The 26644-nt window shown below is 38.1% G+C and overlaps 1 protein-coding gene across 3 annotated transcripts in view; it reads right to left on the reverse strand.

Annotated features, from left to right (window-relative positions):
- The window catches only part of FAM13A (family with sequence similarity 13 member A), a 342137-nt gene that overhangs the window by 305657 nt on the left and 9836 nt on the right, over positions 1–26644 (reverse strand). For all 3 annotated transcript variants that reach the window (XM_068542447.1, XM_068542446.1, XM_068542445.1), the window contains exons 2-3: positions 9731–9920; positions 2280–2489 (exon numbers count right to left, since the gene is read on the reverse strand). In XM_068542447.1, the coding sequence (XP_068398548.1) occupies positions 2280–2489; positions 9731–9920 (400 nt within the window). The remainder of the gene's footprint in view (positions 1–2279; positions 2490–9730; positions 9921–26644) is intronic.

The raw sequence follows: 26644 nt of genomic DNA on the forward strand, positions 1-26644 counted from the left end.
CCTGGTGGCGCAGTGGTTGAGAATCTGCATGCTAATGCAGGGGACATGGGTTCGAGCCCTGGTCTGGGAAGATCCCACATGTCGCGGAGCAACTAGGCCCGTGAGCCACAACTACTGAGCCTGCGCGTCTGGAGCCTGTGCTCCGCAACAAGAGAGGCCACGATAGTGAGAGGCCCGCGCACCGCGATGAAGAGTGGCTCCCACCTGCTGCAACTAGAGAAAGCCCTTGCACAGAAACGAAGACCCAACACAGTTAAATAAATAAATAAATAAATAAATAAATAAATAATAGTTAAAGGTGCTAATAATTAAAAAAAAAAAAAAAGAAGCAGTGCTGGGAAAACTAGACAGCTATATGCAAAAGAATGAAATGAGACCATTTTCTCACACCATATAAAAAATAAACTCAAACTGATTAAAGACCTAAATGTAAGACCAAAACCATAAAACTCCTCGAAGAAAACATAGGCAAAACACAGACATAAATTGCAGCAATATTTTTTTGGGCTGTCTCCTAAAGCAAAGGAAACAAAAGCAAAAATAAACAACTGGGACCTAATTAAACTTAAAAGCTTCAGCACAGCAAAGGAAACCATTGACAAAATGAAAAGACAACCTATTAAATGGGACAAAATATTTGCAAAAGATATGACCAATAAGGGATTAATATCCAAAATATGTCAATAGCTCATATAATTCAACATCAAAAGAACAAACCGATTAAAAAATGGCCAAAAGACCTGAATAGATATTTTTCCAAATACATACACATGGCCAAACAGGCATATGAAAAGATGCTCAACATCGCTAATCATTAGAGAAGTGCAAATCAAAACCACAACAAGCTATCGCCTCATACCTGTCAGAATGTCCGTTATCAAAAAGAACACAAATAACATATGTTGGTGAGGATGTGGAGAAAAGGGAACCCTTGTACAATGTTGGGGGAATGTAAATTGGTGCAGCCACAATGGAAAACGGTATGGTGGGTTCTCAAAAAACTAAAAATAGAACTACCAGATGATCCAGCAATTCCACTCCTGGGTATATATCCAAAGAAAATGAAAACACTAATTTGAAAAGATACATGCACCCCAACGTTCACAGTGGCATTATTTACAATAGCCAAAATATGGAAGCAAACTAAGTGTCCATCAATAGATGAATGGATTAAGAAGATGTGGTATATATATTTAATACATACACATATACAATGGAATAGTACTCAGCCATAAGATAAGAATGAAATTTTGCCTTGGCAGCAACATGGATGGGCCTAGAGGGTATTATGCTTAGTGAAATAAGTCAGACAGAGAAAGACAAATACTGTCTTATCACTTAAATGTGAAATCTAAAATAATAAAACAAATGAATACACATAACAAAACAGAAACGGACTCACAGATATAGAGAACATACTAGTGGTCACCAGTAAGGAGAAGGAAGCGGGAAGGGGCAAGATAGGTTGGGGTAGAGGATTAAGAAGTACAAACTACTATTTATCAAATAAATAAGCTACAAGGATATATTGTATAGCACAGGGAATATAGCCAATATTTTATAATAACTTTAAATGGAGTATAACATGTAAACATTTTGAATCACTACGTTGTACACCTGAAACTAATATAATATTGCAAATGAACTATACTGCAGTGAAAAAAAGATGTTTAAGAACATTTAAAAAATCAATTTTAACTATGTTGTACACCTGAAACTAATATAATATTGCAAATGAACTATACTGCAGTGAAAAAAAGATAAACTTTAAGAACATTTAAAAAATCAATTTTAACCTCAGTTATGTAAAACAACTACTGTTTTAGGACTCAGTCTTGCTTATAAGGAAAGCCCACCAGTGACTTTTCGGTCTCAAAGGTCACTAACCAAACACAATTTAATTAATTAATATTTCCTACACAGAATTTCATGCCTTAGTCTTAGTATCAATACTTCCATGGCAGTCACTAACTAGTCAGAAAAGAATTTCTTTGGTCCCAAAGCATCAGGGCTTTTCAATATTATGTTATTTACGTATTCATATGCCAATAGTCTTAGAAATTACATTTAATATAATGGTATTTCATCGTCAGTTTGGCATTATTTTAGGGCAGAAGATGAAGATCTAGAGTGAAATAGCAAGATGATGGTTATGGAGAGACCACAAATATTTAGCATCCTATTTTAATATTTAGAATTTAAATATTTAATATTTAAAACCTTAGTGTTAGCTGAAAACTAAAATTGCTTTAATTCCTAGAAGGATTCAGTGTACTGACCCTGAAAGAGCTGAATGAACCGAGGCTGCAGCGCCGAGGTGATCACGCCCTCCGGCAGCTCCCTCAGGAAGAGCTTTAACAGGCTGGCAGCGGCACAGACGTCACCGTCCCTCCCCAGCTCCACGGGCACCCCACTCTCAAACTTCCATCGAAGCTGTTCCACCACCCTGACGTTGCCATTCACCCGAAAAAGGCCTTCCTGGGCGAGTCCTGGAACAGCAAAGTACATGCACAGAAAATAACAGAGGTCTCTCACAAACAGGTACAAACTCTGAAGAACAGTGACGTAAATAAATCTCAGTACAGAATTTTCTGAATAATTATCAAGCACTGGAAGATTTTCGCGTCCTATAAAAACGTTTTCTTAGAATAATACATCTTCCCATCTATTACATACCAACTACAAAGATCCTAAGTGGTTATAAAAGCTGACGTCTAAAACTAAGGTTAGGACACATACAAACACAGAACACGTACTACTCTATAAAGAAATTTCATTCATATAATTTTCTACAGTGTACAACAGAAACTTACCCTGGGCTCCGAAAGCAGCTTAGCATTTTGAGAACAACTATTTAAGAAAAAACTAACATGTACGTAAAAAATTTTAACTCTATGTGATTACCTTTGTAATAATTTGATAAAGAACTATTACTTCTTTAGTAATTAATAAATTCAAATGATAAGACTCAGAGACTGTAAAGTAGCGCAAGACAAGATCCTTGCCTTTAGCCAATTGATTTGTGATTATTAGTGCTGGCTGGGGTCAGCAGAGAAGGCTTCACGGAGGAGCCACTGGCTCCACTGCATAATCTTTGGCTAAAGCACAGTCAAGACCGGGGGGGACTGAGGCTGATGTACCGCGAAGCTAATGAAGTTTAAGCTTCAGGGCCCCTCATTTGTTGGGGCCCTTTCCAGTGCTCTGTCCCTAATTCTGTACTCTAAATTTTGTGTTCTTTTTCTTAAAGAGGGTCCCAGGAGGACTAAGCATCAGACCCACAAAAACTTGATCTATCCCTGACACTTTGTCAGAGAAACAAATATATGAACTGAGAAGCAGAGAGAGGAGAGCATGAAGAAAGGTAGGCAGATGAAAATATGGAGTGCTTAGGTCAAAGAGTGATAGGGTACTAAAATGGAAGAAATGGTCAGTAGAGGGTCATGAATGTCAAGGGAAAGAGTGAAGACTTTATCATTATTTATCATTGGAGCATTAAATGTGTGTGAGCTGGGGGCGGGCAGGGGAGAGACACAACATAATCGTGGTTTAAGGAAGACCTAGCTAGCAAAGAAGCAGAGAATGGAGAAGGCAGAGAGCTTGCCTTAGGGGGACTACAGTCTACTGTAAGACAGATTATGGTGGGAAGGAAGTGAAAAGGAGAGAATGAAGATGATTTGGTACTTAGTACAAAAAGAAAACAGGGGAGAGGAAAGGTTGAAACCTAACTTTAAGGTTTGAAAACTAGAAATCCAGGAGAAAGCATTGCAACGGATAAGGTGAACTGAGGGGGAAGGGTGGCAGCTGCTTTAAGGTAGAGGATAATGATTTCCAGCTCAGTGTGCTGGATTCAAAGAGACAGAGCACCATGAAAGCAAGTGAGTCAGACCACGGAGGGTTGTTAAAGGTGTAAGAAACATTCTAAGAAAAGAGCGACCCAAGGACTCAACTTACCACTCTCCTTTTGAGAGCTTAATGGTGGATTTTAGCAATGACCTAGAGCACTGAAGCCTATTAGATTTATTTAGATGGGAGGTGTTTGTTCATATCAGCCTTGGCTTCTCTCTCTTTTCTCCTAACTGTGTTGCTCTTTCTAAAGAAAAAGGAAGCTAATTTCATCTTAGTTTATAATTTGATAAAACATCTTATGAGCCCTTTAATTCAACAAACATTTAATGAGTACCTGGCACTATGTTAGGTACTAAAAAAAAAAAAAAAATCAACCATGAGAAAAAACTTCAAACACCACAAGGATCCTTACGGAGTTTGTCGCCTGGTAAGATGTTTATGTTCTTCTACATATACACGTATTATTTGGTTATGAAGAACATGAGTATCAAAAATTGACATGAATTTTAGCTCCAATTTTGACAAAAATCTGTGAAACCAGAGACGCTATTAAAAATATTTAACAACCAGTATGGCCAGGGCACCATGTAATCAGAGGAGACACCAGTAAGTTTGTGTGCTAGGCAGCTTGTCCACTGGCCCCAGTGATCCCCACCTCTTGGTATCCATATCATGTATAATCCCCTCCCCGCTTGAGTGCGGTCTGGACCTAGTGACTTGCTTCTAACCAAGAGAATGTGATTAGGTTCCAAACTCACTTCTGAGATTGGGTTATAAAAGACTGTGAAGCCTACTTTGTTTCCTTGTGTTCTCTCTCTCTCTGGTTCTTCTTGCTTGCTCACTGTGATGAATCAGCTGCTATTTTGTGAGCTCCCTTACAAAAAGGTCCACGTGGCAAGGAACTGAGGGCGGTTTCTGGACAACAGCCAACGAGTAACCGAGACCCTCAGGTCAACAGCCCGCAAGGATCTGAATCCTGCCAACAAGCACATGAATGAGCTTGGAAGTGAACCTTTCCCCAGTCACGTCCTGGTATGACTGCAGCCTTAAAGAGTCCCTAAAGACAAAAGACATAACTAAGCTGTGCTCAGATTCCTGAACCACAGAAGCTGTGAGACAATAAACACTGTTTTAATCTACGATGTTCTGGGGTCATCCGTTTTGTAGCAAGAGATAACTAATGGGATATGCCATTCCCTTTAATACTGCAGAATATCGGTTGCTATCAGGAGACTTCAGCTTAGTCGTTTGTAAAGCTTTCAAGTTCTGTTTCCTCTACTCCACAAAGCTTCATCTGTGACTTCAGAGACATATACTGGCATCAAGCAGATAGCACCCAATAAAAGAGAACCCCATTCCTGGTCAAGGCGCAGATCCTGAAGATATAGAATTTTATGACATAGTCCTGTATCTTACCCAGCTCCAGAGCCTGTTTTTGGACCAGCAGATGCCCCTGGGTCTGATTTCACAGTGTTTTTCTAGCTTTGTCCTGAGGTTCCCTCTTCCAACAAGGTTTTTTGACCTTTTCCTCAAATAAATATACTTCCAGTTATTCAAAAATAGCTACCCATCTCCAAGAACTGGCTTTGGTCTTGAAGTTCCTGATCCCCCCGGACCTTACTAGAGGAAAGAGAAGCTATAAATGGAAGTCATCAAAGTCAGTGCTTCTCAACCATTTTTTCTGCCCTCATGCCATTTATTTGCACAACTCTCCTCCCTCAGGAACATCTCTCACCCAAAGAACTGTTAGGATACTTAGTGATTTTTCAATCCGGAGAAGTTTACTTCTGGACATGGCTATATTACACTCTGGCAAAAAGAATCCACGTAGTTTTTAAAAGTCCCTTACGAACTTATAATATATACAGTACCCATTTGAGGCTTACCAGATTATATAATCTCTAATCTTTCCTACTCTAAATTTTTAGGAAATGATTATAACAGAAACGTTAGAGGGAGGAGATGTTTAGAAAGCTTTATGGAGTTACTGTCATACATTTGAGATTCTGTCATATTTGATTTCATGAGATATGGGTTAATCATCACGAAACAGCAACTTATAAATGGTTTAGTAATACCAAAAAATAATATATAACACTGACAACTACTTTCTTGTACAACTGCAGCCTTTATTTATAATACTATACAGTTATATTTATTTATAATATAATAATATTTATAATATATTTTTAATTTAAAATTTAATCTTTATTTATAATATAATACAGTTTATAAATACAACTGCAGTATTTATTTCAAAGTCTGATGAGTACGTGTATGAATGTATGAATACATCAACAGAAATGAAATATGCCAGAAGTCAGAATTTTTCTTATTGGCACCCTGGCCCTGAAAGTCATGTGACAATATGTAAGCATATTCTGACATCTAGTGGTAAGTGGCGAAACCTACACTATTTAACTATCCCACAGCATCTTAATGGTGAAGTAGAAGGAATCCAGTAACACTGTCAGCAAGATTAGTTATTGTAAAATAGTATAAAGATGATATGCCTCGTAACTTATAAGATTTTCCTTTGAATGGAAAAAACGTGTATGTTTTTCTGTTTTTTCTTTAAAGAAAAAAGGCCAAAGTCTATTGAACAGGCCTTAATATAGGCCTTTATAAATGCTTTCTGTCCTAAAATTCCTTTATAATAATAAAAGGTTTCCCTCATGTCGAGTTGTTATGTATCTACATTTACATTAAACAACAAAGTATGACCACAATATCTACCTATGGTTAATTATACAACCAATCACCCCATATCCCGTACCTGACAGAGTGCCTACTGTATCAAGGTCCACAACAAATATTTGACTTAAACAGCTAAATAAAACTAATTGAGGTATCTTGCTCTCAAACTTACACAGGCTCCTTGGTTTATTAACATGATATCGATAGTTTCAAATACAGAAAGGGGCTTCTGGTTGTCTATGGAGTAATTAACTACATAGCCTTTCCAAATACAGGGCAGGTGCCCTACCCTAGTTTGCCCCATCAAGATTCTGATTCAGGGGCTTCCTTGGTGGCGAATGGTTAAGAATCCGCCTGCCAATGCAGCGGACACGGGTTCAAGCCCTGGTCCGGGAAGATTCCCACATGCCGCGGAGCAACTAAGCCCGTGTGCCACAACTACTGAGCCTGCGCTCTAGAGCCCACGAGCCACAACTACTGAGCCCATGCGCTACAACTACTGAGCCCACATGCCAAGAGCCCGTGCTCCGCGACAAGAGAAGCCACTGCAGTGAGAAGCCCACGCACCGCAACGAAGAGTAGCCCCTGCTTGCCGAAACGCACAGCAACGAAGACCCAACGCAGCCAGAAGTAAATAAATTAATAAATTTTCAAAAAAGATTCTGATTCAGTAGATCTGAGGTACTGCCAATTGCATGGGTATTCTGAAAAGATTCCACTAGTGACCATTTCACATCCCTGGTTAAGAATGACTGAGCCCACTAAGACATTTAGTTTTGCATTACCTGAACACACCCTATTAAAGTACAGCTAAGGGTATGCCAAGGAGAGGCAGAAGAAAAGCAATCTCTAATTCCAATTTTTCCCAGATTTTCATACATTGATGGTGTGACTATAAAAAACTGGTTTATTTTAACTCCTGGGGTTGATTATAAGTGCACATTATCTTTTGACCCAGCAGTCCACTTCTAAAGGTTAGCCTACAGACACATCACAGCGCTTGATACGTGTTAAAGGTCAGCCACTGAACCACTGTTTGTAGACATCAGCAGACTGGAAACAATTCAAGGCTGATCAGGATGAGACTGGTTAAAGCAGTGACACGTACAACCATAAAGTGGAAGAGCGTGCAGGGGAAAAAAGAATTAAATGAGGAAAGCTCTTTATGTGAAATGGAACAGTCTCCAAAATATACTGTGGAGTGATTTTTTTTGGCCGTGCTGTGCAGCACGTGGGATCTTAGTTCCCCGACCGGGGATCGAACCCATGCCCCCTAAAGTAGAATTGCAGAGTCTTAACCACTGGACCGCCAGGGAAGTCCCGAGTGTTTTGTTTTGGTTTTTTTTTAAGAGGATTCATAAACGGTGTACACTGTGTGCTATGTTAAAAGGGGGAAAAATACACATATCTGCTTATATAGCCAAATATCTTTGTAAGAACATAGCAAAAAATAGTATAGTAATATTGTCTCTGGGAGGGGAAATGAATGGTCAGGGGACAGGGTTTGGAGGGAGAGACTTTTCACTATATACCCTTCTGAATTTTGAACCACATAAATAGATTAATATGCAATACTTTTAAAAAGATTAAAAGTGAAAATGATTTTACATAAGAGTAACCTCAAAAGGCTATTATTCAATCATAGTTGCATAAAAGGTCAGAACACTAATGATGCCAAAACCAAAATATTATTTTAGGTGGTCACACTTTGGCATCCAAATGAGTAATACTGAACAACCCTATTTAAGATATTAAATGAATTACCTAGAGATCCGTTTGTAGCTAAGTCAGTAGGATACAGTTTTACTCAATACTGAGTGTGTAAATGAGTCCTGTCAAAGCTCTAACTCAGCAACATCTGGCTTCAGGATCCTCTAGGCCAAGGGCCCATCTTCCTGCCATGCTGCATATAACACCTTTGTATTTAACCTGTTTAAAGTATTTGAACAAACCCAGAGCTGTTCTCTAAGAATCTCACCCTCCTGCAGCTATCTCCCTCCAAAAACAAGGAGATAACGCCTACGGGTTAAGAATGCAAACCTGGCTCTTCAGTTTTCAGAACAAAATACCATTTTGTCACCTACATACCAAGTAACCTGAAAAAGTAGCTGTTTTTCAACTAACACAAAACACCTGACAACCTTCTGAGGTCTGAACTGTCTTGCCATATATTCCCTGTGACAAGCAGACACATGTTCCTACAGAAGAAAGGCGGTGCCATGCCTCTCAGGCATTTCCAATGCAGCCACTTTCTCAGCAGAAAGAACGGACTCGGAATCACGGCAAGATTCAGGGGCGGGAGCAAACTGTGCCAAGTACAGAATTTCTTCCAGGTCTCAAGTTTTACCTTTAAAAATGCCCACAAATGTTATATTCTACTCTGCAGTGAGTCTTGTTTTAGTATAGAAATGTTGTTTCAGCATAGAAAATGAAAATTCCAAGCTCTTCCCTCTGAATACCTTCTTCACAAACCTCTGAAAGTTTATTGATATTTATTATATAGTTTGGAGTTCTCCCACAATACTGCCCTAGTTTGATAAGCCTCATTGTCTCAAATTATCCAGGTTTCTAAGTTCTATTTTAAATAAAATAATTTAAAAAGCTATAAAACATAATAGTTCTCAGCAACTAAGAGAGAGAGAATTTATCTTTTTATCGTGCAATGTACTGTGGCACTCTGCAATTATTTTACACAATTACTTGTATCATTCCAAAAGTTAATGTCCCCCCCAACACCATACTAGGTTATATATCATACTTTTTTTTTGGTATTCTCACTGAGTTTTGAAGGCAATCAAGGCATTCAGTAAGTTCATGACTGACCTCAAGCTGAAAGAGACGCTCAAAAAGTATTCTGTTACATTAAAAATTATTGACTCTCGGTGGGAATTTAATGAATCAAGACAACTCACTGTTAATATTAAAACAGCGTATTTTAGCACTAAAAACTAGGAATCATTCCAAACTAGAAACCTCAATAATTAAAGTGATTTCTCCATGGTAAGTTGAATTAAATATTTTCAAAAGAATGTTAAGCAGTCGTAATGCCCTTAACATCCTTTTATAAGGGCAAAGTATATTATGCCATAGTTCAATATTCTAATTAAGGTGGTTTAGGGAATATTCCAATAATGCATGATGAAGTAATTCACACAAAGCAACAGAGTTACAACACAACTGGACTTACCATGCATGGTCAAGTACTCCACTATGCTCCCCACGATAGCTGGAACGCCGTTCTCAGTCAGCCCCTGCTGGTGGAGGTCTTGGAGACTGACTCCAAATAACTTCGTATAGGTGGAATTCCTCTGCTCATTTAGTGGCACTGCCGCAATCTTTTTCATGTCTTCTTTCAGCCGAACTGCTGCTTTACTTTGCTTAAAATAGCGGAAGAAAAAAGAGCAGTCAGTCATGTTTGCCACAGGAGGCTGCAATGGTTACTACAGAATCACCTGAATCAAAGGGTAAGCGTTTGGAGGCTGTAGAGTAGTGGTCTTCACTTATTTTCACTTCAGCTCAAACCCAAATCCCTAACATCTCTCACGTGTTCCTCAGTGTTAGGAATGGTGCACACTGATATAACGGTTAAAAGGAGTGAAAAATAATGAGGCACCTAAAGCCACAACTTAAGCGTAGCTAAGAGAGGCAGCAATACACTGCAGTAGCTAAGATATATTACTACAGTAACCAGGGTGTGACTCACAAGTACCTCGTTAACAGGAAAATAAAACACTTATCGGAACACCGAAACCCCATGCAGATCCTGAAACAGTAAGATGTTACTGAAGACGAAAACTTATCTAGATGTCATCTTAAGGTAGCTTTAATTTGAAGGATTAGAAAAAAAATATGTATGTGTAGAAGGAACATTTATTTCTCTGATTTGATTATATCTGAATATCTCAGTAATATTTTAGCACATAAAAATCAAGGCAATTTTCTTTGAAGTTCAAAATGCTATAATCTCCGAAATAGCAATGTTTCAGGTAATCACAATTTTAAAAATTTCAACAAGACTGTACATATTATAAATAAAAAATGCAATTTACAGTCAATCAATTCAAGTTATCACCACGCTGAAAACTTCATACAAATTTGTTTCTTCCTTTTAATAGAAAATTTTTCCCCAAGGAAGTATTTTAAAAGATAAATTTTAATATGGTTTAATAAAACTAAATGAGGGATTTTTTTTTTTAAAACAGCATGTGTCCTACATAAATGTGTGTATCTGTAACTTTAAACACTGAAAAGATGGCAAAAAGCAAAAATTTTATTTGTGGACAGAGGAAGCAGATTAGGGGAAACACACCCTTTTTGAGAATGAATGCAGCAACTAACCTAAGTGTCAATATTGTAAGTGTAGGCTCATGTAGCTGTTACAATCTAAAAGAAGAAACATTACCACCATTGTAGAGATGAGGAAAGAAAGATCAAAGAGTTAAGAAGTAATCTGGTAAAAGTCATGGAACTGGTAAGAGTTCCATCATACTCTAAGTCCATGCTCCTCTCCTTAATTTAAATTTATATTAATGTTAAAGTACAGTTTGTGTATAACACAAACTGTGATAAATTCTACGTGTGACACATGACAATTACACGAAGATAGTTCTACAATTGTGATTTTTAGTAGGTTCCCTGTAGTTTCAATTTGATTTTGAATCTTACAATCTATAGAATCAGGCCAACTTTCATGGACATCTCTGCATCTTTTAATAGGTCATATTTGAAAGCCAGATTTCCCTAGTGACAATTCAGCAAACGTATAAAGTTACAGAATAGATTTAGCTATCTATTAATATTATAAATAAGGCATAGTGTTAGCTACTACAGAGTAGTATGGGCAAGAACTATCATCTCTGTTACCAAGGAAGTTACTTAACTAAGTCAAATCTGTAACCACTACTATTTTTGTGTGTGTAAGTTTAAAAACCTATCAATACCTTTCAAAAGAACACATGGGAAATTTCAGTCAACCAGGTCTATCTGGTGAGTAAGCAGCCAAAAAGTAACCTTTAATAATGAAACTTCGAAAATAGTCTCAAATGTTGCATCAGAAACAGCTGACAATGAGATTAAACCATACATGTTTTATCTTCTTATTTTCTTACAGACACAATATAGCAGAGTCGTTTAGAGCAGGGGTCCCCAACCCCCGGGCCGCGGACCATTACCGGCCTGAGGCCTGTTAGGAACCGGGCCACAAAGCAGGAGGTGAGCGAGTGAAGCTTTATCTGCCGCTCACCATCGCTCGCATCACCTCCTGAACCATCCTCCCCCCACGCCCCCCCACGCCCGCCTCGTGGAAAAATTGTCTTCCATGAAACTGGTCCCTGGTGCCAAAAAGGTTGGGGACCGCTGGTTTAGAGCGTGAACTGGGGAACCAGACTCCCTGTTTCGAATCCCATTCTGATCTCATTAGCTGTGCAACCTTGGACAAGTCACTTACACGCAGTTTCCCCGTCTACGAATGGGTATACCAGGAGTCCCTCGCTCAGAGGAATACATGAGGTTGGAAGGAGCTCATATACATAGAAGACTGAGAAGACTGTCTGGCATACTCAGTAAGTACTGATTATTATAATCATCACCATCATCATCATTCTTCCAGGAAATTATTCTGATTTCTTCTCAAAACAATTGAGAGATACTTAACCACTCCTGTACTCAAATGTTTTCGTGGACTAAAGATTGCTGTTGAAGAAGGCACCATGGTCTAGGCCTGTGGTTGGTAGATAGTCTGCCGACCTAATTATTCTCCGTGTATCTCAATCTCTTAAAATATATACGTATGACTTTTGAAAGATAGACATAAAATCATTTTGCATGTTAGTATCATAATTTCTCAAGTTTTTATTAGAAATTCAAGGTTTTCTTAGAAATCCTGTCTATATGTGACATTCTTTCGGCTAATAGCCCTGTTTTATATTCTGTCCTTTACTCAAGTACAGTCAGTATGTTGTGTCTCCTATTAACAGCATAAATAAGCAATCTTGGCATTATGGCTCAATATTTTCAAGGATGAGACGTGTAACTAACCTCACACATTTTGAACTGATTGCAAATTAAACTACCTGTTTACTCAGTACAGAGCCATACTACAAAGCAAGTTTATATGTAATTATAGTAATAAAGGAACATCTGATTATTAATTGGTAATCTAATTTAGGTTAATACATTTAAAAAGGTAAATATTGTTTAAAGACAACCACAATGAAAAAAAAAAAAACAGCTGTATTTTTAGAGACATCCAAATCAGTTCTTCACTGATGGACTTAGAACAAACATTAAAAAAATATCCTTTCTGGTAGGCTATAAGAAATATTCTATAGTTCCCTACTCACAGAAGAAATAAAATAACTGAGGAAATGGAAAGCCATTTATGATTAATTCCATTTAAACTGAAATTACTTTCCTTTATACAATGATAACATCACTATCTCTTTATAAATGTCAATATCTGTGGAATTTCAGCTTCCCTTCAAACACACATTTTACCTTTCTTGACCTAATATAAGTTGAAAAAGAAAGTTACTAATTGAGGTAATCTAAGTCAAACTTAACTGTTTAAACCTCTGTTTGCATACATTGCCATACACCACTTGAGTTCGGAAACTGGACTGTGTGTGTGTGTGTGTGTGTGTGTGTATAAAAGCAATATAGGTTCCCACATTAAAAAAGGCAGGGAACCTTGGGGTTTACTGCTAGAACAATCTGTAGGGACTAGTGCTTATAATATCACCTTAGGAATAAGGAAACCAGGGCCCCAAAACTTGTGGTGAACTCAGAAAGGGTTGAGCCTACAGCCCATGTCACCTGAATTTTATGTCAACATTCATTTTTATAATTGCATGCTGGGACCTTGCTTTTCTATACTTATTTGCGATAGAAAATAGTTCAGCTCGCTCACAGAATGCATGCACCAGGACAGTAGTGCATATGTGTTGATGTGGGGACCACTTAGTCTTCACTTCCCCTTTTTTCTAGTGACAAATCCTGACTGCCTTTGGGGGAATGACCGCACACTCACTGTGAACATCCTTGATGAGGCTGCCACTTACAACCGCTGCCCTGCCTTTAGCAAGAGCTGGGCTCTGGTGCCCTGGCAGGGAAATCAGACCCTCTGTCCTGCGGGCCACTGAAGCTTGAGCCGACTGTCACTGAAGGTTGAGAAAAATGGATGGAGCTAATTTATTCCAGCTGCAGTGCTCTCACAAGATGGTTAGCTTAACTAACCATGATGCACCTCTTGCCACCTGCATCACTGGAGCTGCCGTGAGCCTTTAGCTGCCCCTTTCTGACACCGGTCCTTCCGCTGTTCCTTCTGCATGGTGGGCCACTCTGTAACTTTCCAGTAAAGTTTCTTTGGGCTTAAGTTAGCCAGAACCCATTTCTGTTCTGTACACACACACACACACACACACACACACACACACACACACCACCAACTGATAAAAAGTACTCCAAAAAATAAAATAAAATAAACTAAAAGACTAATCAGAGCAAACAGAAAACCAGGCTTTTAGATAATGAGACAATCAGAATGAGAATGACAGCTAACTTTTATGGAACGTTTACAGAGTATGTCAGTCACACTTCCGAATACCTTAGATGGCTTCACTCCTTAAATCCTGATAAAGTGCCACTAGGAAGGAAGGTACTTTCGTGACCCTCATTTTACAGAGCAGCCAAGGAATGTGCTCCAGGTCCCATCAAGGATATGGTGCGGCCAGGAGTCACGCTCAGGCCATCTGAGTCCAGAGGACACATGCTTAATGCCGTCTCCACGAAGGACGTAGTGATACTCAAGAAGCATATGCTGGGAAGTCCAGCCTACGTGCTAAAGATAAAACAAGATTCCTATTCTTGTAGCTGAGGAAAATAGGATTATTTGAGCTTCTTGGCCCCCTTAAGATAAAGTTAGATGTGCTCAGAAGCGCCAACAATATTGGATATGAGGACCTGTATGGAGAAGGTTTTCATCAATCTAGTAAACAGAAGGAGCTTCCGAAGCCTTGAGGTTTTACCACAGCTAACATTTATTAAGTGCCGATTATTGTGCCAGACTCTGTGGTTAAGTGCTCTAAAATTAACATCTCTAAATTTCAAAACTAACTTTTTAGTAGGTACTCTTAACCATTCCCATTTGGACACAAAAACTAAGGCACAAAGAACAAGAAACTTGCCTAAGAAAGTTTTATAGCTAGAATGTAACCCCCAGGTGCTCTAGCTCTAACGCATGAGCTCTTAACCATGACAGACTATCGTGTTTCCAGAACCTTTAATATTGGTGGTTCTATGAGCCCCCAAAAGGGGACAAAACTACACGCAGCACTTTCTTTGCAGAGCTTAAAACAAAATCGATTTTAGATCACTGAATTCAACGGCTTGTATTTCCTTAAGGCAATCCTCCAAAAATTTAAGTACCATGAATTTAAGGTACTTGGAAGGACAATCAGGTTACGCTACTGGTTAAATTCAGAATAGTGCACCTTAAAACTCTTTGCAGCTGGGGCTAGCACTGATACATCTAGGCAGGAATGTGTAGAATAGAAAGCCACTCCACCACCAAGTAAAACGGGTGCGAGGAAAGCACAAGATGAGCCTGAGACAGCTTGTTCCGGAAGGCGTGGAAATGCTCAAGGACAAATGGGGCGTGTCAAAAAGACATGTGGGCCAGCTTAAATGGGTTCCTACTGGCCAAGTTCGGGACAGTTGGAGCACCAGGAATAATAACTATAAACGATTATAAAATATTATGTAAATAAAATTCCCTGAATCAACAGTGATACTAAGAAGAGTGAAAGAATGGGGTTACCAAAGTAAAAGTCTGCTTTACAGAACGTGCTGCAGCTAAATACAGAAGGAACAACAGAATTAGAAAATCACCTTTTTCCCACAAATCATTTAACAAATAATTCTGTCAAAGATTGACAGTGGATGCCAAAACATCAGGTGAAAAGTTGTTTGAGAACAGGATTTTCACAGTGTCAAAGATCACATGATATTTGCAAAGGAAAAAAAATTACCTTTACAATTGATATCTGGGTGTACTCAGCTTAACTCAAAAGATTAAATTTATCACCACTAATCACGAAGAGCTGACATTACGTGCTCCTGATGTGATGCAACATGCAGAACACATCATTTATATTCTTGCCAAGTGTTTAAGCTGCTGCTAATCTAGCCTCTAAATCTAACAGTTTACAGGTAAAACAGGAGCTAAAAGAACAAGTTAAAAGAGACTGTAAGGAAACAGACAAATTCAGAATCGGGGACATTCTAACAGGCAACTGGCCTGGACTCTTCAAAACATCAATGTCATAAGGAAAAGATCGGTTCCAGATTTTAAAGAAATTATACAAAGTTCAAATGTAGTCTATGAATACTGATTGGTTCCTGACTGAAAAAAACAAAACAAAAAACTAGCCAACTGTCTCTTTGAGACAACTAGGGAAATTTAAATGTGTTGGATATTAGATGAAATTATTGTAAAGGTTATTCGGTGTAATTCCACAGCAGTGGAATTTGAGGGTGTGCACACGCAGAGGTGGGGCTGACCCCTGAGCGTACTGTGGGCGCTCTCACAGCGGGCACAGCTTTGGTGGGCTTTGGGAGCTCACGCTTTGGGAGCATGCATACACAGGAGGTAGAACTGACATCCAAGCAGATTATCGGAGCTGCCACAGCGGAGGCGGTCAGGGGCAGTGCTCTTTGTGGGCCTGCACACCGGGTGGCAGGTGGTGTCACAGAGCCATAGGTCCCGGCTGACAGCTCCTGGGGAGGAACATGCAGAGGCTCCCTTCCCAGAGGGAGTGCTCCAGTCCCGCCCACCTCACACTACAGCTCAACATCGGATCTGGGGGCTTCTACTCCAACAACTGGGGAGCACAGTCTGCCCCCAACAGGTCTGTGACAACCACAGAGCAAAGAGGAGGCCCCACTCAACATCCAGTGCAGGCCCTGGTCACCACAACACCAAACACACCCCTAGCAAGGGGACAACAGCCAGCCACACTCTGAGGAAAGACACGGCAGGCATCCATCCCCAAAACAGCCCTTGCACCAAAAATACTAGACCCACACAGTCTGCACAGGGATACTCCCACATAAAAACAGCCCTTCAAGACCACAGTGGGTAACTGTTTCTCCTAAGTTCAGAGAGTAAGAGAAATAAGTAAAATGAAAAAGCATAGGAACTACTCCCAATTAAAAGAACAAGAGAAATCCTCTGAAAGACAAACAGTGAAACAGACCTCTGCAGTCTACCAGAGCCTGAGTTCAAAAAGGAGGTAGTAAAAATGCTAAAGGAATTAATAAGGCTATGGATAGAAATGCAGATCACTGTAAAAAAGGAACTCGAAACTATAAAGAGGAGCCAATCAAAATTAGACAACTCAATTGCTGAGATAAAAACTGAGCTAAATGCAATCAAGAGCAGACTAAATAATGCAGAAAAATGAATAGGTGATCTGGAAGACAGAATAATGGAAATCACCTAATCAGAACAGCAGACAGAAAGACGAATGAAAAAAAAAAAATGAAGGCAACAAACGAGAGCTATGGGATAATATAAAACACGCCAACATACACGTAATAGAGATTCCAGAAGGAGAAGAAAGAGAAAGGGGGATCGAAAAAGTATTTGAAGAAATAATGGCTGAAAACTTCCTAAACCTAAAGAAGGAAACAGATAACCAGGTACAAGGAAGCGCACAGGGTTCCAAACAAGATGAACACAAACAGACCCACACCAAGACATATCATTATTAAAATGACAAAAGTTAAAGATAAAGAGAGGATTCTAAAGGCAGCAAGATGCATAGCACAGGGAGATCAGCTTGGTGCTTTGTGACCACCTAGAGAGGTGGGATAGGGAGGGTGGGAGGGAGACACAAGAGGGAGAGGATATGGGGATATAGGTATACATATAGCTGATTCACTTTGTTATACAGCAGAAACTAACAAAACATTGTAAAGCAATTATACCCAATAAAGATGTTAAAAAATAATAATAATAAAGGCAGCAAGAGGAAAAAAAACAAAGTCATTTATAAGGGAATCCCCATAAGACTATCAGCTTACGTCTCTGCAGAAACTTTGCAGGCCAGAAGGGAGTGGCATGATATATTCAAAATCCTGAAAGGGAAAAACCTGCAACCGAGGATACTCTACCTAGCAAGATTATCACTTAGAATGGAAGGAGAGAAAGAATTTCTCTGACAAGCAAAAACCAGAAGAATTCAGCAATATTAAACCAACCCTAAGAGAATAATGAAAGGTCTTCTTTAAATAGAAAAGTAGCAAGAATCCATAGGAAAGGAAAAATCACAATAGGAAAGGCAAATATTTCAAAGGATTGAAGAACACTAAAGCCAGTATGTAGATAAAAAGACAATTTAAAAAATTGTAAAAGCAATTTTAACTACAATAAACAGTAAAAGTATAAGCATAAAAATGTAAAATAGGACATCAAAATCACAAAATGAGGGGGCAGGAAAGTATAAAAATACAGATCTTTTAGAATGGGTTTGAGTCTGTATGACTATCAGTTTAAAGCAAGTAGATATAGTTATGGGTCAACATGCTTGAACTCCATGGTAACCACAAGTCAAAAACATATAAGAGATTCACAAAAACCAAAAAGAAAGGAACTCAAGCATACTACAAAAGAAAATCACCAAACCACAAAAGGTAAAACAAAAAAGAAGAAATGAACACCCTGATACCAAAGCCAGACAAAGTCACTATAAAAAAAGAAAATTATAGGCCAGCCTCTTTGATGAATACAGATGAAAATATCCTCAACAAAATATTAGCAAACTGAATCCAACAATAAAGGATCATACATCATGATCAAGTTGGATTCATACCAGGGTCACAAGGATGGTTCAACATACACATATCAAGGTGATACAGCACATTAACAAAAGGAAAGACAAAAACCACATGATCATCTCAACAGACACAGGAAAAGCATTTGGCAAATTTCAACACCCATTCATGATAAAAACTCTCATTCAAGTAGTTGTCAGAGGGAACATCTCAACATAATAAAGGCCATTTATGACAAACCCACAGCCAATCCTAATACTCAAGGGTGGAAAGCTGAAAGCCTTCCCACTAAATTCAGGAACAAGACAAGGATGTCTACTCTTGCCATTTCCATTCAACATAGTATTTGAAATCTTAGCCACAGCAATCAGACAAGAAAAAGAAATTAAAGATATCCAAATTCTAAGGGAAGGGATAAAGCTCACTATTTGCAGATGACATGATACTGTATATTGAGAACCCTAAAGTCTCCATACAAAAACTATTCAAACTAATAATGCAGCAAGGTAGTACGATATAAGATTAATATACAGAAATCTGTTGTGTTTCATTACACTAACAGTGAAACATCAGAAGATAGTCTCTTCAGCAAGTGGTGTTGGAAAAGCTGGATAGCCGCATGTAAATCAATGAAGTTAGAATGTTCCCTCATGCCATACACAAAAATCAATTCAAAATGGCTTAAAGACTTAAGACATGACACCATAAAACTCCTAGAAGAGAACATAGGCAAAATGTTCTCTGACATTAATCGCAGAAATACTTTTTTAGATCAGTTTCCCAAGGCAAAAGAAACAAAAGCAAAAACAAACAAGAGTGACCTGACTAAACTTAAAAGGTTTTGCACAGCCATGGAAACCATAAACAAAAAGACAACCCATAGAATGTGAGAAAATATCTGTAAACAATAACAACAAGGGCTTAATTTCCAAAATATACAAACAGCTCATACAGCTCAATATCAAAAAAACAATCCAATCAAATGGGCAGAAGACCTAAAAAGACACTTCCCCAAAGACGACATACAGATGGCCAACAGGCACATGAAAAGATGTTCCACATCGCTAATTATTAGAGAAATGCACATCTAACCTACAATAAGGTATCACCTCACACCAGTTAGAATGGCCATCATCAAAAAGTCCACAAATAATAAATGCTGGAGAGGGTGTGGAAAAAAGGAAACCCTTCCACACTGTTGGTGGGAAAATAAATTGGTGCAGTCATTATGGAGAACAGTGTGGAGGTTTCTTAAAAAATTAAAAATAGAGTTACCGTATGATCCAGCAATCCCACTCCTGGGCATATATCTGGAAAAGATGAAAACTCTAATTCGAAAAGATACATGCACTCCAATGTTCATAGCAGCACTATTTACAATAGCCAAGGCATGGAAGCAACCTAATTGTCTATCAACAGATGAATAGATAAAGATGTGGTATATACATACACCATGGAATATTACTCAGCTATAGAAAGAATGAAATATTGTCATTTGCAGCAACATGGATGGACCTAAAGATTAACATACTAAGAAGTCAGACAGAGAAATACAAATATTATGTGATAACATTTATAAATGGAATCTAAAAAATGATACAAGAGAACTTATTTACAAAAGAGAAACAGACTCAGACATAGAGAACAAACTTATGGTTACCAAAGGAGAGAGGGAGCATGGGGGGGAACAAATTAGGAGTATGGGATTAACAGATACAACTACTATACTTAATTTAGAGAAGGAACAGGGATTTACTGTATAGCATAGGGAATTATATTCAATATCTTGTAATAACCTATAACGGAATATAATCTGCAAAAAGAAAACTGAATCACTATGCTATACATCTGAATCTAATGCAATATTGTAAATTAACTATACTTTAATAAAGTAATAATATAAAAAATTGGGGAAAAAATAGAGACCTCTCAAAGAGATTCCATGCCTAAGAAAGAGTAATACCATTTTTTGACAGCAGAATTAGGAGGGAAAGGAATATGTTCTCTTCAAATGGCGATTTAAAAATTAACAATAACAATTGTGGGGATATTCTTACACAGAGACGTGGACAATCCTATTAGCCTGGATAGGGCTGCATCACTGGGAAAGCACTCTGTCGGAAATTAGGGTACCTGGGTTTAAACCACGGTTTTGCCACCGGGTATTTTCCCTGGGAATGTCAGCCTCTTTGGTCGAGTGTGAGCTTAGGAGGGGGGCAAATGCACCCATGCTCTCTGTCCAGCCACAAGAGCTAAGTCAAGCTTATGCATCACCAGGAGGACAATACTGCAGCCAGATCCCCCTCACGTTCAGCCTGCTGACCTTATACAAGTTTTCATCTACAACAACACTGGGTCCTCATCTGTTGAGCTACAATAACACTACCTACTTTAAAGAGTTATGAGAGTTTAATAAGATAATGTAGAAGATATGTAAAAGCATCTATTTTACAACCAGAAGACAGTCAATACTGAAAAACACTGAATAAGAATCTCTCTGTGGTAACCAATTCTTTAAAAGGACACTGTGACAGAGCTTACAGTTGCCTGTTGATGGGTAATTTCTCTCTTCTCTCTTGACAGAACTCTGATTTCGTTGGAGAGGGTGGGGAGCAAATTGCCCAGTTAAAATATACCCCATCTTCTCTGCAGCAGCATATCCTTGTAGATATGGATGATCACATGTCTAAGTTTGGCCAACGAGATATAAACAGAAGTTGTTAACAGGACCACCAGAAAGACTCCTTGAAAGGGAGGCCAACTCAGTCTTTTTCCTATACCCCTGTTTTCTGCTTAGATCACACCTGCAATGCCTGATAGCCATCCTGTGACTATGCAGCAACCCAGAAGCTAGAAGCTAAGCTCTAAGGACAGTAAAATAGAAAAAAAAAAAAAAAAAAAAAAAGGGACTTGCATCATGATGACATCACAGAATCCACCTGGAATACCTATCTATGGATTTCTTTTACATGAGATGAAAAAAAATCACAGTTTCAAATAATGCTCTGTTAGAACATCAACAAGTATTTACTAAATGTATTGTTAAGTCAAGAACATCAGAAACTTTCTATAAATCAATTTTTCCAAATCTAGCTCATTAATTATAAAAGCCCAAAGAATTTTCTGGATTTCTTCTTAGTTATCCTTACTAGTTATGCTTTAGAGCATATATTATCAATGTGCATTGTAGATCTAAACAATGTTTCTTAACCTGAAATCCAAGGATCATGAGTCCTTAAAAGTACATGAAACGTACCACAATGCTGATTGCAGCTCTATTTACAATAGCCAGGACATGGAAGCAACCTAAGTGTCCAACGACAGATGAATGGATAAAGAAGATGTGGCACATATATACAATGGAATATTACTCAGCCATAAAAAGGAACAAAACTGAGTTATCTGTAGTGAGGTGGATGGACCTAGAGTCTGTCATACAGAGTGAAGTAAGTCAGAAAGAGAAAAACAAATACCGTATGCTAACACATAAATATGGAATCTAAAAAAAAAAAAAAAAAAAAAAAGGTTCTGAAGAACCTAGGGGCAGGACAGTAATAAAGACGCAGATGTAGAGAATGGACTTGAGGACATGGGGAGGGGGAAGGGTAAGCTGGGACAAAGTGAGAGAGTGGCATGGACATATATACACTACCAAATGTAAAATAGATAGCTAGTGGGAAGCAATTTCATATCACAGGGAGATCAGCTCGGTGCTTTGTGACCACCTAGAGGGGTGGGATGGGGAGGGTGGGAGGGAGACGCAAGAGGGAGGAGATATGGGGATATATGTATATGTATAGCTGATTCACTCTGAGAAAACATATTCTCAGAGGTCTATGATCTGAAAAGTTACGATCTAAGGATCTTTAGACATGCATAGAAAAGTTAGGTTTAATTAAGATGTAAAAGCAGAACCGATTTCTCTATCCAAATAAACACATTCTTAAAATATCTCAGATCGCTGAATATCTCACATATAAGTTCAACTAATTTCCACCACTTAGATTAGAAAACATTTATTAAAGAGCCCTTATGTTACCTGGTATTATTGAAATGTTAAAGAAAGTATTAAAAACAAATCCAATAAAAATCTTGTGAATTTTATCACCTTTCTTTTTGAAACCATACAGATTAAGAAGATAACAGAAGACAGAAAAGCTATGAACTCCAATTTGTGTATTATTGTTGCTAAAGGTAAAGATGGGGCAGGACACTTAAGGCAGACATCACACCAGCACTATGAGGAGTCCGGAGAGCATCAGCAGGAGCCCAGCAGTGGATGTTCTTTAAAATCTCCTACAAATATTTATTACTTTAAAGATAGAGCACACTTTGACAGGGAGCTGAACGGGGCTCAACTGCTTAGAGGAAGAAGAGAAAGAAGGTACAAAAAGTACCTACAAGGGACCCCAAGAGGCAGATATCAGGGAAGCACCAGAAAAATCCACCACCTAATAGTGAGTTCATGACCTGGGAGGGCAAGTTTTTGAAGAAAAGGCAGTAGAGCGTTCCTAACCCGGGTGAGCTTCTGAGAGAAGGAGGAGAGATGGGCAAACAGAAGGGCCATGCTTAAGAGAATAGTCCTTTGGTAGCAACAGAGCAGGGAGTTCCAGGGCTGTAAAACTTGAAAAGCTACTTTGGCCTCTCATCACTATACCTCACAGGAACCTCTTGATACTGATACCACAAAAAGCCATCTCATTGAAATGTGAGTAAGAAAAAAGGAACACAGCCAGCAACTAGACAGAGGCAGTATTTTTTTTAAAGTATAAAAGGGCACCACGACTTTCTTGAAATAACTCATTAGAAAAATGCTGCCAAGAAACAAATGAAAACTGTAACTTAACCTAACAAAAATAACTAACAAAAGTTAAGAAGGAAATGATACCAAAAGCACATGCCACAATGACAAAGATAAACTGTATTTCTTTAAAATGAAAAACTTTTGTGCATCGAAAGAGATTACCAACAGAGTGAAAAGACAATCCACAGAATAGGAGAAAGTATTTGCAAGTCATATATCTGATATAGGTTTAATATCCAGAATATGTTTAAGAACTCCTACGACTCGATAACTACAACAACAAAACCCATTCCAAAAATGAATAGACACTTCTCCAAAGAAGATATACGAATGGCTAATAAGCACACAAAAAGATACTCAATTTCACTAGTCATTAAGGATATGCAAATCAGAACCACAATTAGATACACTTCACACCCATTAAGATAGCTATTATCAAAAAAAAATCAGAAAGTGCTGGATAGGATGTGGAAAAATTGGAACCCTTATGCATTGCTGGTGATGATGTAAAATGATACAGCACTATGGCAAACAGGTAGTTCCTCAAAAAGTTTAAAAATAGAATTACCATATGATTCATCTATTTCACTTCTGAGTATGTACCCTAAAATCAGGAACTAAAAAAGGTATCTGTACACCAATGTTCATAGCAGCTTTATTCACAGTAGTCAAAAAGTAGAAACAACCCAGGTGCCCATCAACAGATGAATAAACAAAATGTGGTATATATATATACAACATAATACTATTCATTCTCATAAAGGAATGAAATTCTCATAACGTGAAATAACATAGATGAACCTTGAAAATATTATGCAAAGTAAAATAAGCCAGGTACACAAAAAAACCCAAAATTTTATGATTCTATTTATATGAGATACCTAGAATAGGCAAATTCATAGAGACAGAAGGCAGAACAGTGGTTCCAGGGGCTGGGGGGAGGGGGGAATGGGAGTTATTTTTTAACGGGTACAGAGTTGGAGATGAGGAAAAAGTTCTGGAAATGGATAATGGTAATGGGTCACACAATACTGTGACTGTACAAATGCCACTAAATTGTAAGTCTAAAAATAGTTAAAATGGTAAATTTTATGTTACATATATTTTACCACAACTTTTTAAAAAGTTAATGAATCGATCACAATGATGAAAGGATACCACAAAGCAGAAATACAGAAATATAGGGAAGAGACAATCAGTCAAAAGGAGAAAGTGAAATGGAGACTGGCAGAAATCAGCAATGGAAGGGAAGGAAAAGACAGAAAATTTTCAGAAGTGAAGACTAAATTCTGATGAGCACAAAGGAGAACAGAAACCATGGACAGCCCAGTAAGGGACATGGAAGACATAAATGAGAAAAGTAGACACAATCAAACATTTTTAAAAATCACAAGGAGTTGACAGCTACAGAAAGCAGTTAAGTGAGCTCCAATATATGTGTTATTGAAGTCCCCAAAGAAGAAAACCAAATAATACCTTGGAGTAGAATATTCAGTGAAGTAGAATATGTAAAGATGTAATTCACAAAAACTTTCTTTAAATAGAAGCCCTGAATCTACAAATTGAAACGGCACAACATACCCAGAACACTCTACGCAAAGATACATTCTAAGGAAATTATTAGACTGACAATAAAAAAATAATCCTTTGGGCAGCCAGGCAAAAAGTATGTCATAATGAGGAAAGAAAACATGAGTGGCCTCAAATTTACTGACTGCAGTATTTAACATAGGAAGATAATGGAATAAGGCTTACAAGATAGTTAAGAAAACATGAGCCAAACTGAATAACCAATCAATCTGTCCTCCAACCATAAAAGCTACAGTTTGAATAATAGGCTAAGAGAATACTGTACACATGAATCTTCCTTGAGAAAACTACCAGCGCACAAATTTTAACCAATTAATAGATGACTGAGGAGACTCTGATGAAAGGACTGGCAAAGACATTTTAAAAGGAAATTCAAAATTTTAATTTAAGAAAATTAAGCAAAAATAAAATAAAGTAAAAATTTTAAAGTATAACCGTGTTATGCAAGGATGGAATGAAGAACCTGGAACAATTACACTCAAAAGAGAAGACTTGGGTTAAAACATTTCCAGATTTTAGAAAAGCTGGCATGTGATTCAGAGGACAAAACCAGAAAGTGAATGGTATTTATCTGGAGACAGATTTTAAGATATATAAACAAGAAATAATGGTCACTTCTAAAGATGGAATAGATTTTCGCAGAAGGTGGTGAAGTTCCTAGTAATCAAAGATAGGCAAAAACAATAATGTGATACCATTTGTCATCCTTTCTACTCATGGAAATTTTCCTTAAAAGAAAATGTTGGTAAGAAGAAAAGAGGTGGAATGTAAAGCAGTTCGTATCTGGAGGGCAATTTGGCAACACCCAAGAGACGCTGTATTCACCCTCCCTCTAGGCCATCCTCCCTCTAGCCAGGTCTCCAAACAGGGGAGAAGGGGAGGTAACAGTGTGCAAGACTTGTGTCTTATGCAAATGGGAACTCAAGATAGTCACAATATACTGTTAATTGGGGAAAAAAAGAATGCTATGAAATTAAGGTCAAGTATAATCTCTTTTTATAACTTTATATGCTCATAGAACTATAGGACATAAGCAAATATAGTACATGTTTCTGGGTTATGGAATCTTAGATGATTCTTATTTTCTCCTCTTTACTTATTTGTATTTCATAATTTTATATGTTAGACATATATCACTATTATACCAAGAAAAATTAAAAGGTTATTATAAAAAGCTATATTCTCTATATAAAAGAACTCAGGACCTACTGCTGACTTCCAGTGACGGTAGAATAAAAGGTCTGCAAATCCTCTCCTTAAAAAACAGTATAGAGACTGGACAAAATTGTCAAAACGACCGTTTCAGAGCTTTGGAAACTGACTGAAGGCAAAAAACACTGAGAAGCACTTATTGATGAAAAACTCATGAAGTTTAGTTAAGAATAGTGTGAGTTTGTGGCACGCTGCCTGGGCCTGCTTCCAACCCCTCCGCCCTCCAGGCTGGGCTGGTAGAGCCCTGAAGACCAGCAGCTTGGGTTTTGGCTGAACTGATTTAGAAGACAGGACAAAACCCCACACCCAGCGGTTCGTGTATCTGAAGATGAACTTATATCCAGAATATATAAAAAAGAACCCCTACAACTCAATAAGAACAAACAACTCAATAAAGAAATGGGCAAAAGATATGAACATTTAACCAAAGATGATATACAAATGGATAATATGCATATGAAAATAAGCCCAACATCATTAATCTTTCAGAAACTGAGATAGCACTACAAATTCACTACATGGGCTACAGTTAAAAAAAACAAAAAGTCTGACAAGACCACCTGCTGGCAAGGATATGGAGAACCTGGAACTCTCACACATTGATAATGGGGATGTAAAGTGGTGCAATCATTTTGGACAACAGTTTGGCAGTTTTAAAAAATA

This window comes from Eschrichtius robustus, chromosome 4 (assembly GCF_028021215.1).
Source record: "Eschrichtius robustus isolate mEscRob2 chromosome 4, mEscRob2.pri, whole genome shotgun sequence".
NCBI lineage: Eukaryota > Metazoa > Chordata > Mammalia > Artiodactyla > Eschrichtiidae > Eschrichtius > Eschrichtius robustus.